This window comes from Tamandua tetradactyla, chromosome 1 (genome assembly GCF_023851605.1).
Source record: "Tamandua tetradactyla isolate mTamTet1 chromosome 1, mTamTet1.pri, whole genome shotgun sequence".
Classification (NCBI taxonomy): domain Eukaryota; kingdom Metazoa; phylum Chordata; class Mammalia; order Pilosa; family Myrmecophagidae; genus Tamandua; species Tamandua tetradactyla.
The window spans coordinates 5,331,017-5,343,890 of NC_135327.1; the positions used below are offsets into that span (position 1 = coordinate 5,331,017).

Below are 12,874 nucleotides of genomic sequence, written 5' to 3' on the forward strand. Positions count from 1 at the left end.
TCTGCCTTGACCAGGTTTAGAGTCTCTTTTCTTTCCCTCTGGGAAGCCGCCTGCGGGGGAGGGACGCCGGGCACCAGGCGCCGCGGCTTGGGGAACTCACAGTTTTGGGGGGGGCTTCCAGCTGGTCCAGCTGGTCCCGACTGGGGTATGCTGTGTGTCTGGTCACTGATGTGGCTCTGGGAGCTGTTCTGTACTGTTTCTGGTTATTTAGTAGTTGTTCTGGAGGACAAACTAAAATGCGCACATTGCTAAGCCGCCATCTTGGCTCCTCCCTCCCATCTGTAGGTATATATTTTTAAAAAGTTACCTTTGTCCCGGGAGACAGTCTAAAACAATGGTTTTCAACCTTGGGTGCACAAAAGAATCATCTGGAAACCTTAAAAAAATTTCAGCACCCCAGTATAGACCCTATGACGGCAGTCTTCTGTGTTGTCTCTTTAGTACTTACAACAATGCTGAACCCTCATTTACTCATGTGGCTGAATAAATATTTGTTGGATGAATGAATGAACAGTGCCTTTCCACAGGAAAGCCCTCTCTGAAGAGGTGAAGTGCAAACTGAGAACTGAAGGCTGAAGGGATGGTCCTGCAGAGACGGGGGGAAGACTGGTCCACGCAGAGGGCATAGCAAGTGCAAAGGCCCTGTGGGTGGAAACACGCTTGCACTGAGAGCAGCAGAAAGAGAAGAGCAGGAGATGCTGAGTGTGAGGCTGGCAGGGCCAGACAAACAGGACTGGTGGTTAAAGGTAGGGGATTTAGACTTTATTCTACACTCTTTAAAAACACTAAGTGTTTCTCCATGCTTTAATTCCTTTCATCCTCACACCAACTCAGTGAAGGCGGGGCAATAATTATTCGCATTTGACAGACAAGGTATCTGAGCCCTAAAGAGGCTAAGCCCGTGGCTGGCCAAGAGAGAGCCAGGAATGCAATGGGAGTCAGTGGAGAGCTTCTTTGGGTCCATGTTCCTTCCAGGATCACATCACAAGAAGGATGCACAGCTGACACCTCACCAGGACCCTCCTTTGTGCTGAGCACTTTAAGGCGCTCAGTAAAGACTCCATAACAGAATGAAGGACCCAGCAGCTAAACCTGGCACTTGGGGCCCACACTCCAGGTGGAATGTCCCCTGCCGAGACGCTGGAGCTCACCGCCCATCCCACAGGTTAGAGAAAGAAGAGCGAGAATGCAACATGACCCCACCAGCCCTGATTCCTCTGAACTTGGGGGCAACCTCTGTCCACCCCACTGTTCCCTCCCCCAGTCTCTGCCACAGCAGCAGCTTGCCCAGGGCAGTGGGAACGCCAAGCCACCTCCATGGGGTGAGGTCCCACCGCTGACGGAATTGGACATCTGAGGTCTTGGGATTCTTAGGAGCTTGGCAGAAAGTGGATTATTGTACTTGGAAGTGGCTCTGTCACTAGCGCTATAACTTTATGCTGGTTACTTACCTTCCCCATTCCTCACCTTGGACATTTGTAAGATGGGCCCACAGCCTAACAAGGTTGTAATGATTAAATGATAAACATTACAATGTACTATTAGGAGAGTACATTTTGGAACCAGATTGCCCAGGTTCCATTTGGGCTCTGTTTCTTAACTGTGTCACAGGGATAACACGACTGAACCTCTCTGTGCCTCACTTTCCTCATCTGTGCAATGGGCTTAACAATGGGGCTACTTAGAGTTGTGGAGACTAAATGAGTTAGTAGTATAATGCATGGAGCAAGTGCTGTTTGTTACTACTGATGAGGAAGAAGAAAGAGGAGAGTTAACACAGATTCACACTGTCTTAAGCAGTGCCCAGCACAAAGTATGTGCACATAAAAATTAATTACAAAGTCACTGTAGTACATTCCAGAACGTGGTTTTGAACTTCGCCCTGAGTAAATCACCAAGGGATAGAAAAACAGCCCTAGGAAGGTCTGTGGTCTGACCCCTTGGGGCCAATTCCTTGCATTTTCCCCAGCGTCTGGGAGAGTGTGGAGGGAAGGTGCCCTCTTCCAAAGCACACAGTTTAGGCATAACTTTGGCCCCGCTGTTGGATGGCTACAGGGCAGGGGCTGTAGACTCAAATGCCCGCAGAGACCAGGCAGGTCTCATAAATGAGGGAGGCGACCTTTCAAGAGAAATGGGCATTTCAAGAGAAACCAGAAATCCTGAGTTTTATGCGAATTCTCCCAATTTTCACCAGTTCATTTTCCCCTAAAGCCTGGAATGAACCAAAGGCATACCAGAGGGCCAGACTCGGCTGTGGGCTGTCAGTCTGCAGTCTCGGTTTTGCACTCTGTGTGGTTATCTGGTTCAGAGGGGAGTGACACTGGAGTAAAAACTCTCCCCACTTACCAAGCCCCCAAGGTGTGCCAGGCACTCGACATAACAGTACCTCATCCAATCCTTGCAATCAGCACCCTGTGAAGTGGGTCGCTATTGTACTCCCATTTGACAGGTGAGAAAACCAAGGCTCAGAGAGGTTAAACAATTTTCTCAAAATCACTGGGCTGGGAGGCAGCGGGGCTTGGTTTCTGACTGGGATCTTGCCTACTCAGCAGCCTAAGCCCTTTCCTCTCTCTGCTGGCTCTGAAATGAAGACAGTCTTAGGCTGACCAAGTGCCTCTACTCAGAAAGAAAAGGATGGTTGTCTCTGAACAGGGCTCAACAAGTTTTCTCAAACTCTCAGCAAGCCCAGGGTGGTTTACAGGGATGCTTCAAGGTGCCAGCGAGAATGAGGGCGTGCCTCTGCCACCCAGCTTTGGCATGCCTCCTTGGTGGCACTTCCAGCTTCAAAATCAACAGGCAAGTGATCTGTCACTGTCTCAGGGGCAGCAATAATTTCTCATGGAAGCCTTAATTTGCTTAAAAGCAAATCCTTTGTGACTTTATATTTGACTAGACATACATTCCTTTGGATTCCACAGCAATTGCATAGCATGTGTGCCCCACGGGCTGGCATCAAATGCAGACCATGAAGGAGAGACAGCCAGGGTAGCAGGACACCAGCAGCAAATCCCAAAGCTAGCCAAAGAAAGGGTTAAGTTCAATGGTTAAACATAATAGCTTAATGCCTTCTGCTAACTCGGAGCTCTACCAGGAAGGCTGACAGATCCCAAACAGAGCAAACAATAGCTGGGATTGTTCTAGTGGAAACTAGTCTGGCTGCATCATTTGCCAATAATTTTTAAAACAGATTTAACTCTCCTCTGCTTCCTTGACTCCAGCCCGACCTGAAAGCAAAAGGTGGACAAGTTCTTGTCCTAAAAGCACCAAACCCCCGTAAACAAGAGACCAGGGCAGGAGAGAGCTGAGAACACAGATCTTAGGGCTGGAGAGTGCGAGCCGGCGGTCCACTCTCAGGGCCGGGCTGGGCAAGCCCACCTGCAAGGAGCTCAGAGCGTGGGGAGGCGCCAGCATTTCTCGGAACTGAGGACCAAGAAGGGAAGTTGAGAGCACGAGTGGGCACACTTTCACCTCTAATGCCTGGTCAGACATGTGAGTGTTGTGCATCAGAGTTTTGCTCCAGAGGCAGCAGTTTCAATGGCGGAGGGAGAAGTTGTTACAATGACAGTAGTTTAGAAGGACACATTTCTAAGATGGCCACCCTTTGCCCTATTCCACAGGGGAGAACCACCACCAGCCCCCAAAACCCGCCCAGGAGACCTACCTTCTATGTCACTCAGGGTCCGGACATCAGCGTTGGCTCGGATAAGCTTCAGTTTATCTGGACAGTCTCTGTGTACAGTCAGGCTGGGTGAGACCACAAGTTCTAGCATTTCCTTGTACCTGATAGAAAACAAAGGGAAAAAATAATTTATTCATTGATTATGCATGTTTACTAATGATTCCCATTTTTTCCCTAAGAGTATAAATATTAAAGCTGACTACCTAACCCAGCCTTCTTATAAATTCTACGTAATAAAAATTCACTAAAGTTTTCATCAAAGGGAAATGAGGAATTAAAATGAAGTACTTGTTCCTCTCTGGAGAGTCCACCCACTCGATTAAAACTTTCCCCTCTTTTCAAGTATATGTTGCCATTAGAAGACTCACATCCCAAGGTCCCTTTTAAATGTCATCTGTGGATGAGCTGGAGCCACCGAGGGAGGCTTCCTGGCAGAGGAAGGGAGAAGCTTGGGGAGAATTTGTAGTTTAGTGCAGTTGAGAGAGGAAAACGGACACAAATGGAGAAAGGCTCAAAAAGGCATCGTGATATTTAATAAGTCCTAGTGGCAGCAGGACCCTGCATCCCTTAACCGTGGCCCCTACCAAGGAAGAAACCCCAGGCCCCAAAGTATTCACGCTTTTGACAAAATGTCACGAGGTTGGGGAGAGAAGGGTTGCGTCTCCTAGGGCCTTTCTCACTTTTTATTGGGAACTTTTCCAACTCTTAGCACCACGTCAGGAATTATTTCCCCTAAAATCCTACTCACTGTGGTTAGGAAATGTGGTTACTACACAGCACAGTATGTAGTGTAGCCATTTTCAAAGGCTTAAACTGCAACCGATAACATTTAGCACTAATTCAAACTGCCCTCAGAGAAAGGCTGCATTTATGGAGAGCACATGGCATCCCAAGGCCATCCTCAGCAGGATCAGTTATCACTGCATTAATAAAACAATTCTGTCACGGAAAGTATGTGGCTTTCAATCCCAATTCTTTTAACACTACCCTGGGCACGTTACCAAACCACTCTATGTCTGAAGTTTCCTCATCTGGGAAATGGGCATTATCAGAGTTTCTCCCTGACAAGCTCATGGTGAGGATTAAGTGAGCTGATGTATGTAAATAATGGACTTTGTAGGAAGCAACTTAAGTGTGTGTCTACTACTCTAGGACTGAATGATTGCAGGTAGGAAGTTCATACAATGGAATACAATGCAGCAGTGAAAAAGACAGAGCTGGAGTTTGCACAAGCGTCAACTTGCCAAACAAAGCACTGAGCAAAGGGGCAGAAAGGTCCCCACAGTGCGACACTATCTCTATGAAGTTCAAAACAGACAAACAACTCTCATAAACTTTCTGGGATACAGGCACATGCAATAAAAAGATGAGGACATGTGTGGGGATGACAAACACCAGTTTCAGCAGAATGGCTAACTCTGGGGAAGGAGGGAAGTGTGTTTTTGGAAGCAGTATCTGGGGGGCTTCCACAGTGTTTGTTAAGTTTTAGCGCAGGGAAGGATGCAAACTGTGGCCCACAGACCAAATCCCGCCTGCCACCTGTTTTGGGGGGACCCTCAATCTAAGAATGGCTTTCACAGTTTTAAGTGATGGACAAAAAAATTAAAATAGGAGTATTTCATGACATGTGAAAATGACGTGAAATTCAAATTTCAATTTCCATAAGTAAAGTTCTATTGGAACAGAGCCCTGCTCATTATTTTACATATTGTCTGTGGCTGCTGCAAGAGACTGTAGGGTCCAAGAAGACAAAAAAAAATTTCTATCTGGTCAGAGGAGTCTGCCAATCACTATTTGAGTTGGGAAGCAAAGTGGTGGACACAACACTGCTGTATTATTTACTATACGAGTCTGTATGCCTGAAATACTCAATGAAGAATGCACTTACATGAGGATTTGGCACAAAGAAGGCCTGCATGCTTATACACACACACACAGATACATATTTTTAATTGGAAAAGAGAGAATCCCACATTATCAATTTCTAGTGTTTAAAAGGCTTATCAGCCTGAAAAGGTGCTTGGATCCTAAACATTCCCACATGTCTGTATTTCCTGGGGTCTGTTTTCATGCTCCCCCAAAGCCACAAGGTAGTCAGGATGAGGCCTACAGGCGTCTCATTTCTTTAAACCATCAAAGTATATTGTACGGCGCTTGGCAAAGTGCAAACACTAAGCCTGCTACCTGACTGTAGGGGCCAGTAATTTGCATTTTATCCAATCTCACTCCCTTCAGCCTTTTGGTGTGTGCAAATTAAGCTAAGGTTAAGAATGTTACAATGAGGTAAGAAACAGCGTGGGGACCAGAGGTATCACCGACTCAGCTGGCAGACCCCACAACCAGACAGCAACACCATTATCAATCCATTGATAATGGAAGAGTTTTGGCAATGAGCAGTGGTGACCGAAGTACTGAATTATGCATCTGAATGCGGTTAAAAGGGGGAATTTAGAGATTGTATACGTTACTAGAACACAATAAAAAAAAAAAACAAAACCCGTGGAATGGCATAACATAAACAGAGAACCCTAAGTTGAACCACAGACTATAGTTAATAGTACAATTATAAAAAATGTACTTTCACCAATGGTAACAAATGATGACACCGATGCAAGGTGCTATAACAGGGTGGTATATGGGAATCCTGCATTTTATGCCTGATCTGTAAACCCAACACTCTAATAAAAAAAGAAACAAAAAAATAAATTCTTTGGCCCTCTCAGGGTTTGAAAGCATGTCACGTAGTTGCCAATATTTAAAAATCAGGCAATTTCACATTGAAATCTAGATTTTTAGCTTCTCTTGAAAAGGGATGGATATTGCCCCATTCCTGCACGGCAACGAGCTGGAGCTGAGAAGTGGCTGCCTGCTTTAGTCAAGGCATATGGGCTCATTTCGCCACAGTTCCTATGTTTCCCTATTGCCTTACATTTGACCCTTTTCACCCATTTATATCTTCTCCTGGTCTCTGTTGGCATTTCTGTTTGAGAGCCATGCATATCATTATCAGAAAATCTCCTGAGGAAAGAAACAGCAGTGTGACACTTCTGGACTCGGCCACACAGCTTATTTAGTCTACTGAGTGTTACCATCATCTTTGAGAGCTCTCAACATGTTCAAAAAGCATATGTTGATTGTACTGCAGAGAGGGCAGGTTTCTGTGAGTTTTAACTCTGGGACAGAGGACTGCTGCGAAAGCTTTTGGCGTCTTCACGTTAGTTAGACTCTTGCCTAAAACCCTTGAAAGCTCAGTCAATGTGGAAATCATCTTTATTTCCCATGTAGCACTTGACACAGTCTTGTACATTCTGGCATCCAATTAACATGAGATGGAAGAAATGAGGGAGGAAAGGAGGGAGATGAGAGGGAGGGGGAGAGAAAAGAAAGAAGGAAGGAAGGAAATCCATAATCAGGTGATAAGTTTCTCCCAACAAGGTTTTTTTAAAATTCCTGTTTATTCTCATTTTCTACCCCATCATACTACTCCAATGTATCATGTATATCTCCTTATAAATGATGCCATATTTTACGTGTAATACTTGTTTTAATTTACATGAGTAGTTTTGTGTACATGATCTCACTCTATTTATTAGTTTTTTGTTGTTGTTCTCAGCATTTACCATGATTTTAAAGTGCATACGTGTTGCTGGCTGGACATCAAACTTGTGACTAGAATTCCACATTGAACCTACTCTACTGCATTTATGCAATGCCCAAGTACTGAATAGCTAGGAAGTCTCCATCTCTGCCAACATAAACAATGCTGCAATGAACATCTTCATCCAGGCCCTATGGACGATTTTAAGAATTTCTCTGCACACACACACACACACACACACACACATACACTTTTATTTTTCAAGCAAGAGGACTGAATCATGGGGTCTATCTGAACTGAATTTGACCACGTATTAGCAAACTGTTCTTCACAATTCCTGTGCTAATCTATATTCCCACCAAAAGTGCATAAGGGTTTCAGTTTCATAAATTCCTGCTAGCACTTGACATTGCCCAGATTTCTAAATTTTGCCAAACTGATGAGTTGAAGCAGCATCTCACGGCTATTCTAACTTGCACTTCTATTGTTATTAGTGAGCTTGAGGACTGATGCATGAAACTATGGGCTATATGAGTTTCTGAGACCTAATTAATACCCTTCATTTTTGCTCATTTTTCTATTCAGTTTCCTTTTTTTTCTTCTTTTTGTATTCATTTGGTGGAGTGCCTTATGGAGTCTGGATATTAGGTCACTGTTTGTTTTAGATGCTGCAAATGTCTTCTTTTAATCCACCATCTGTCTGTTATCTTTATTCCTGGTTTCCTTTGTAGAACAAAAAAAAAAATCATTTCTTGTTTGCTCAATAATTTCCCCTTTTTAGGTATGAAAATTTCCCCCTAACCACGGGCTATTAAAAATTCTTCTACATTTAAGTTACTCTCTTTGAATTTTACCTTTCACACTGAAGTCTCTAATTCATCTGAAGTCTGCTGTTTTTATGGTTTAGGATTGTATCTTTTTCTAATGTTGGAGACAATGAAAATACACCACTTTTCCCAACATCTATTAAACTGTCCAACTGATTTCCACCCCCAGCTATGATAAGATAGCTTGTATTAGTTCAATCTTTCTACCACAATAAAATAGACACATATAAAATTTATTTAAAGGCATCAGAGGGCAGCCAAGGCAGCCAGAACATGTGGGCCCAAGATCCCAAAGAGATGAGAAATGGATGGACCATCTCTACCATTTCTCCCCTCAAGACATTTACCAGTTTATAAGCAAAGATGACAAAAGTGACGGCTTACAGTTTTCCAGTCTCAATGGAGGGAGAGACAAAAACTGGAGTTCAGGGCTACCAAGGCATCAAGGACACAAGGGACATATAGAGAAATATGAGAACCATAGAGACATGAGCCTGATATTTTTGACAGTTATTACCTTTGAGGAATTTGCTGATACCAAAGGTAGGTGGAGTGCGAGGCAGAGAAGCCAAGCAGAAAAGGGTAGTTAAAAAGCTAGGAAACTAAGCTGAGCTTCTGGCAACCGCAAGAATTGGAGTTCCCATCCTGTGAAGGATGAGGAGCCTTGGTGAACACATCTGGCTTTTATCTGAACCCCTGCAGGGTTAGGTAATTCCTTGGAGGAAGGGCCACCCAACAGATCTTCCCTGGAGTTATCTTAATGCTGTACGAGATCAAAGTGACTGGCCCCTACTATCAGCAGTGTCAGAAGAAAAGTAAGTTAAGTTTTCTTTTGGAGAAGATGTCCTCACCTGGAGTTTTCACAATTTTCATAACAATGTTTGGCATTTAATCAAAGATTTCCAGGCTTGCAAAGAGATGAGACTAAATGATTTTTTTTTCGATGCTTTTAAGTTTATTCATAATATTAGGATATTATGAAAACAAAGATTTTTTTAACCTACAATAGAAAAAGGTAAACACAACTGCAAAAATGCAGTGACAAAGTCTAATCCTAATCCCGTGTTTTTTTTTTTATTAATTAAAAAAAGAGGCGGGCCGCGGTGGCTCAGCGGGCAAAGTGCTTGCCTGCTATGCCGGAGGACCTCGGTTCGATTCCCGGCCCCAGCCCATGTAACGAAAAAACGGAGAAACAAAATACAATAAAACAAGAAAATGTTTAAAAGATGTTTCCCTTTCTTCCTCTCTTCCTTCCTTCTATCCTTCCTTCCTTCTCTCTGTCTTTCCTTTAAAAAAAAAAAAAAAAAAAAAAAAGAATTAACAAAACAATTAGAAATCATTCCATTCTACATGTACAATCAGTAATTCTTAATAACATCACATAGTTGCATATTCATCATTTCTTAGTACATTTGCATCGATTTAGAAAAAGAAATAAAAAGACAACAGAATAAGAATTAAAACAATAATAGAAAGAAAAAAAAACAAAACAAAAAACCTATACCTCACATGCAGCTTCATTCAGTGTTTTAACATAATTGCATTACAATTGGGCAGTATTGTGCTGTCCATTTCTGAGTTTTTACATCCAGTCCCGTTGCACAGTCTGTATCCCTTCAGCTCCAATTACCCCTTCTCTTTTTTTTTTTTTTTAATTAACGGAAAAAAAGAAATTAACCCAACATTTAGAAATCATACCATTCTACATATGCAATCAGTAATTCTTAACATCATCACATAGATGCATGATCATCATTTCTTAGTACATTTGCATCGGTTTAGAAGAACTAGCAACATAACCGAAAAAGATATAGAATGTTGATATAGAGAAAAAAAATAAAAGTAATAATAGTAAAATCAAAACAAAACAAAACAAAACAAAACAAAAACCTATAGCTCAGATGCAGCTTCATTCAGTGTTTTAACATGATTACTTTACAATTAGGTATTATTGTGCTGTCCATTTTTGAGTTTTTGTATCTAGTCCTGTTACACCGTCTGTATCCCTTCAACTCCAATTGGCCATTATCTTACCCTGTTTCTACCTCCTGCTGGACTCTGTTACCAATGACATATTCCCAATTTATTCTCGAATGTCTGTTCACATCAGTAGGACCATACAGTATTTGTCCTTTAGTTTTTGGCTAGACTCACTCAGCATAATGTTCTCTAGGTCCATCCACATTATTACATGCTTCATAAGTTTATCCTGTCTTAAAGCTGCATAGTATTCCATCGTATGTATATACCACAGTTTGTTTAGCCACTCTTCTGTTGATGGAGATTTCGGCTGTTTCCATCTCTTTGCAATTGTAAATAACGCTGCTATAAACATTGGTGTGCAAATGTCCGTTTCTGTCTTTGCCCTTAAGTCCTTTGAGTATATTCCCAGCAATGGTATTGCTGGGCCGTATGGCAATTCTATATTCAGCTTTTTGAGGAACCGCCAAACTGCCTTCCACAGTGGTTGCACCATTTGACATTCCCACCAACAGTGGATAAGTGTGCCTCTTTCTCCGCATCCTCTCCAGCACTTGTCATTTTCTGTTTTGTTGATAATGGCCATTCTGGTGGGTGTGAGATGATATCTCATTGTGGTTTTGATTTGCATTTCTCTAATGGCCAGGGACATTGAGCATCTCTTCATGTGCCTCTTGGCCATCCGTATTTCCTCTTCTGAGAGGTGTCTGTTCAAGTCTTTTTCCCATTTTGTAATTGGGTTGGCTGTCTTTTTGTTGTTGAGATGAACAATCTCTTTATAAATTCTGGATACTAGACCTTTATCTGATATATCATTTCCAAATATTGTCTCCCATTGTGAAGGCTGTCTTTCTACTTTCTTGATGAAGTTCTTTGATGCACAAAAGTGTTTAATTTTGAGGAGTTCCCATTTATTTATTTCCTTCTTCAGTGTTCTTGCTTTAGGTTTAAGGTCCATAAAACCGCCTCCAGTTGTAAGATCCATAAGATATCTCCCAACATTTTCCTCTAACTGTTTTATGGTCTTAGACCTAATGTTTAGATCTTTGATCCATTTTGAGTTAACTTTTGTATAGGGTGTGAGAGATGGGTCTTCTTTCATTCTTTTGCATATGGATATCCAGTTCTCTAGGCACCATTTATTGAAGAGACTGTTCTGTCCCAGGTGAGTTGGCTTGACTGCCTTATCAAAGATCAAATGTCCATAGATGAGAGGGTCTATATCTGAGCACTCTATTCAATTCCATTGGTCGATATATCTATCTTTATGCCAATACCATGCTGTTTTGACCACTGTGGCTTCATAATATGCCTTAAAGTCAGGCAGCGCGAGACCTCCAGCTTCGTTTTTTTTCCTCAAGATGTTTTTAGCAATTCGGGGCACCCTGCCCTTCCAGATAAATTTGCTTATTGGTTTTTCTATTTCCGAAAAATAAGTTGTTGGGATTTTGATTGGTATTGCATTGAATCTGTAAATCAATTTAGGTAGGATTGACATCTTAACTATATTTAGTCTTCCAATCCATGAACACGGTATGCCCTTCCATCTATTTAGGTCTTCTGTGATTTCTTTTAACATTTTTTTGCAGTTTTCTTTATATAGGTTTTTTGTCTCTTTAGTTAAATTTATTCCTAGGTATTTTATTCTTTTAGTTGCAATTGTAAATGGGATTCGTTTCTTGATTTCCCCCTCAGCTTGTTCATTACTAGTGTATAGAAATGCTACAGATTTTTGAATGTTGATCTTGTAACCTGCTACTTTGCTGTACTCATTTATTAGCTCTAGTAGTTTTGTTGTGGATTTTTCCGGGTTTTCGACGTATAGTATCATATCGTCTGCAAACAGTGATAGTTTTACTTCTTTCTTTCCAATTTTGATGCCTTGTATTTCTTTTTCTTGTCTAATTGCTCTGGCTAGAACCTCCAACACAATGTTGAATAATAGTGGTGATAGTGGACATCCTTGTCTTGTTCCTGATCTTAGGGGGAAAGTTTTCAATTTTTCCCCATTGAGGATGATATTAGTTGTGGGTTTTTCATATATTCCCTCTATCATTTTAAGGAAGTTCCCTTGTATTCCTATCTTTTGAAGTGTTTTCAACAGGAAAGGATGTTGAATCTTGTCGAATGCCTTCTCTGCATCAATTGAGATGATCATGTGATTTTTCTGCTTTGATTTATTGATATGGTGTATTACATTAATTGATTTTCTTATGTTGAACCATCCTTGCATACCTGGGATGAATCCTACTTGGTCATGATGTATAATTCTTTTAATGTGTTGTTGGATACGATTTGCTAGAATTTTATTGAGGATTTTTGCATCTATATTCATTAGAGAGATTGGTCTGTAGTTTTCTTTTTTTGTAATATCTTTGCCTGGTTTTGGTATGAGGGTGATGTTGGCTTCATAGAATGAATTAGGTAGTTTTCCCTCCACTTCGATTTTTTTGAAGAGTTTGAGGAGAGTTGGTACTAATTCTTTCTGGAACGTTTGGTAGAATTCACATGTGAAGCCATCTGGTCCTGGACTTTTCTTTTTAGGAAGCTTTTGAATGACTAATTCAATTTCTTTACTTGTGATTGTTTTGTTGAGGTCATCTATGTCTTCTTGAGTCAAAGTTGGTTGTTCATGTCTTTCCAGGAACCCGTCCATTTCATCTAAATTGTTGTATTTATTAGCATAAAGTTGTTCATAGTATCCTGTTATTACCTCCTTTATTTCTGTGAGGTCAGTAGTTATGTCTCCTCTTCCATTTCTGATCTTATTTATTTGCATCCTCTCTTCTT

General features: G+C 41.6%; 1 protein-coding gene across 1 annotated transcript in view; it reads right to left on the minus strand.

Annotated features, from left to right (window-relative positions):
• Positions 1-12,874, minus strand: part of EYA2 (EYA transcriptional coactivator and phosphatase 2) — a 310,794-nt gene that overhangs the window by 197,757 nt on the left and 100,163 nt on the right. The window contains exon 2 of the mRNA XM_077167750.1: positions 3,662-3,780. Within this exon, the coding sequence (XP_077023865.1) occupies positions 3,662-3,770 (109 nt within the window). The 5' untranslated portion in view covers positions 3,771-3,780. The remainder of the gene's footprint in view (positions 1-3,661; positions 3,781-12,874) is intronic.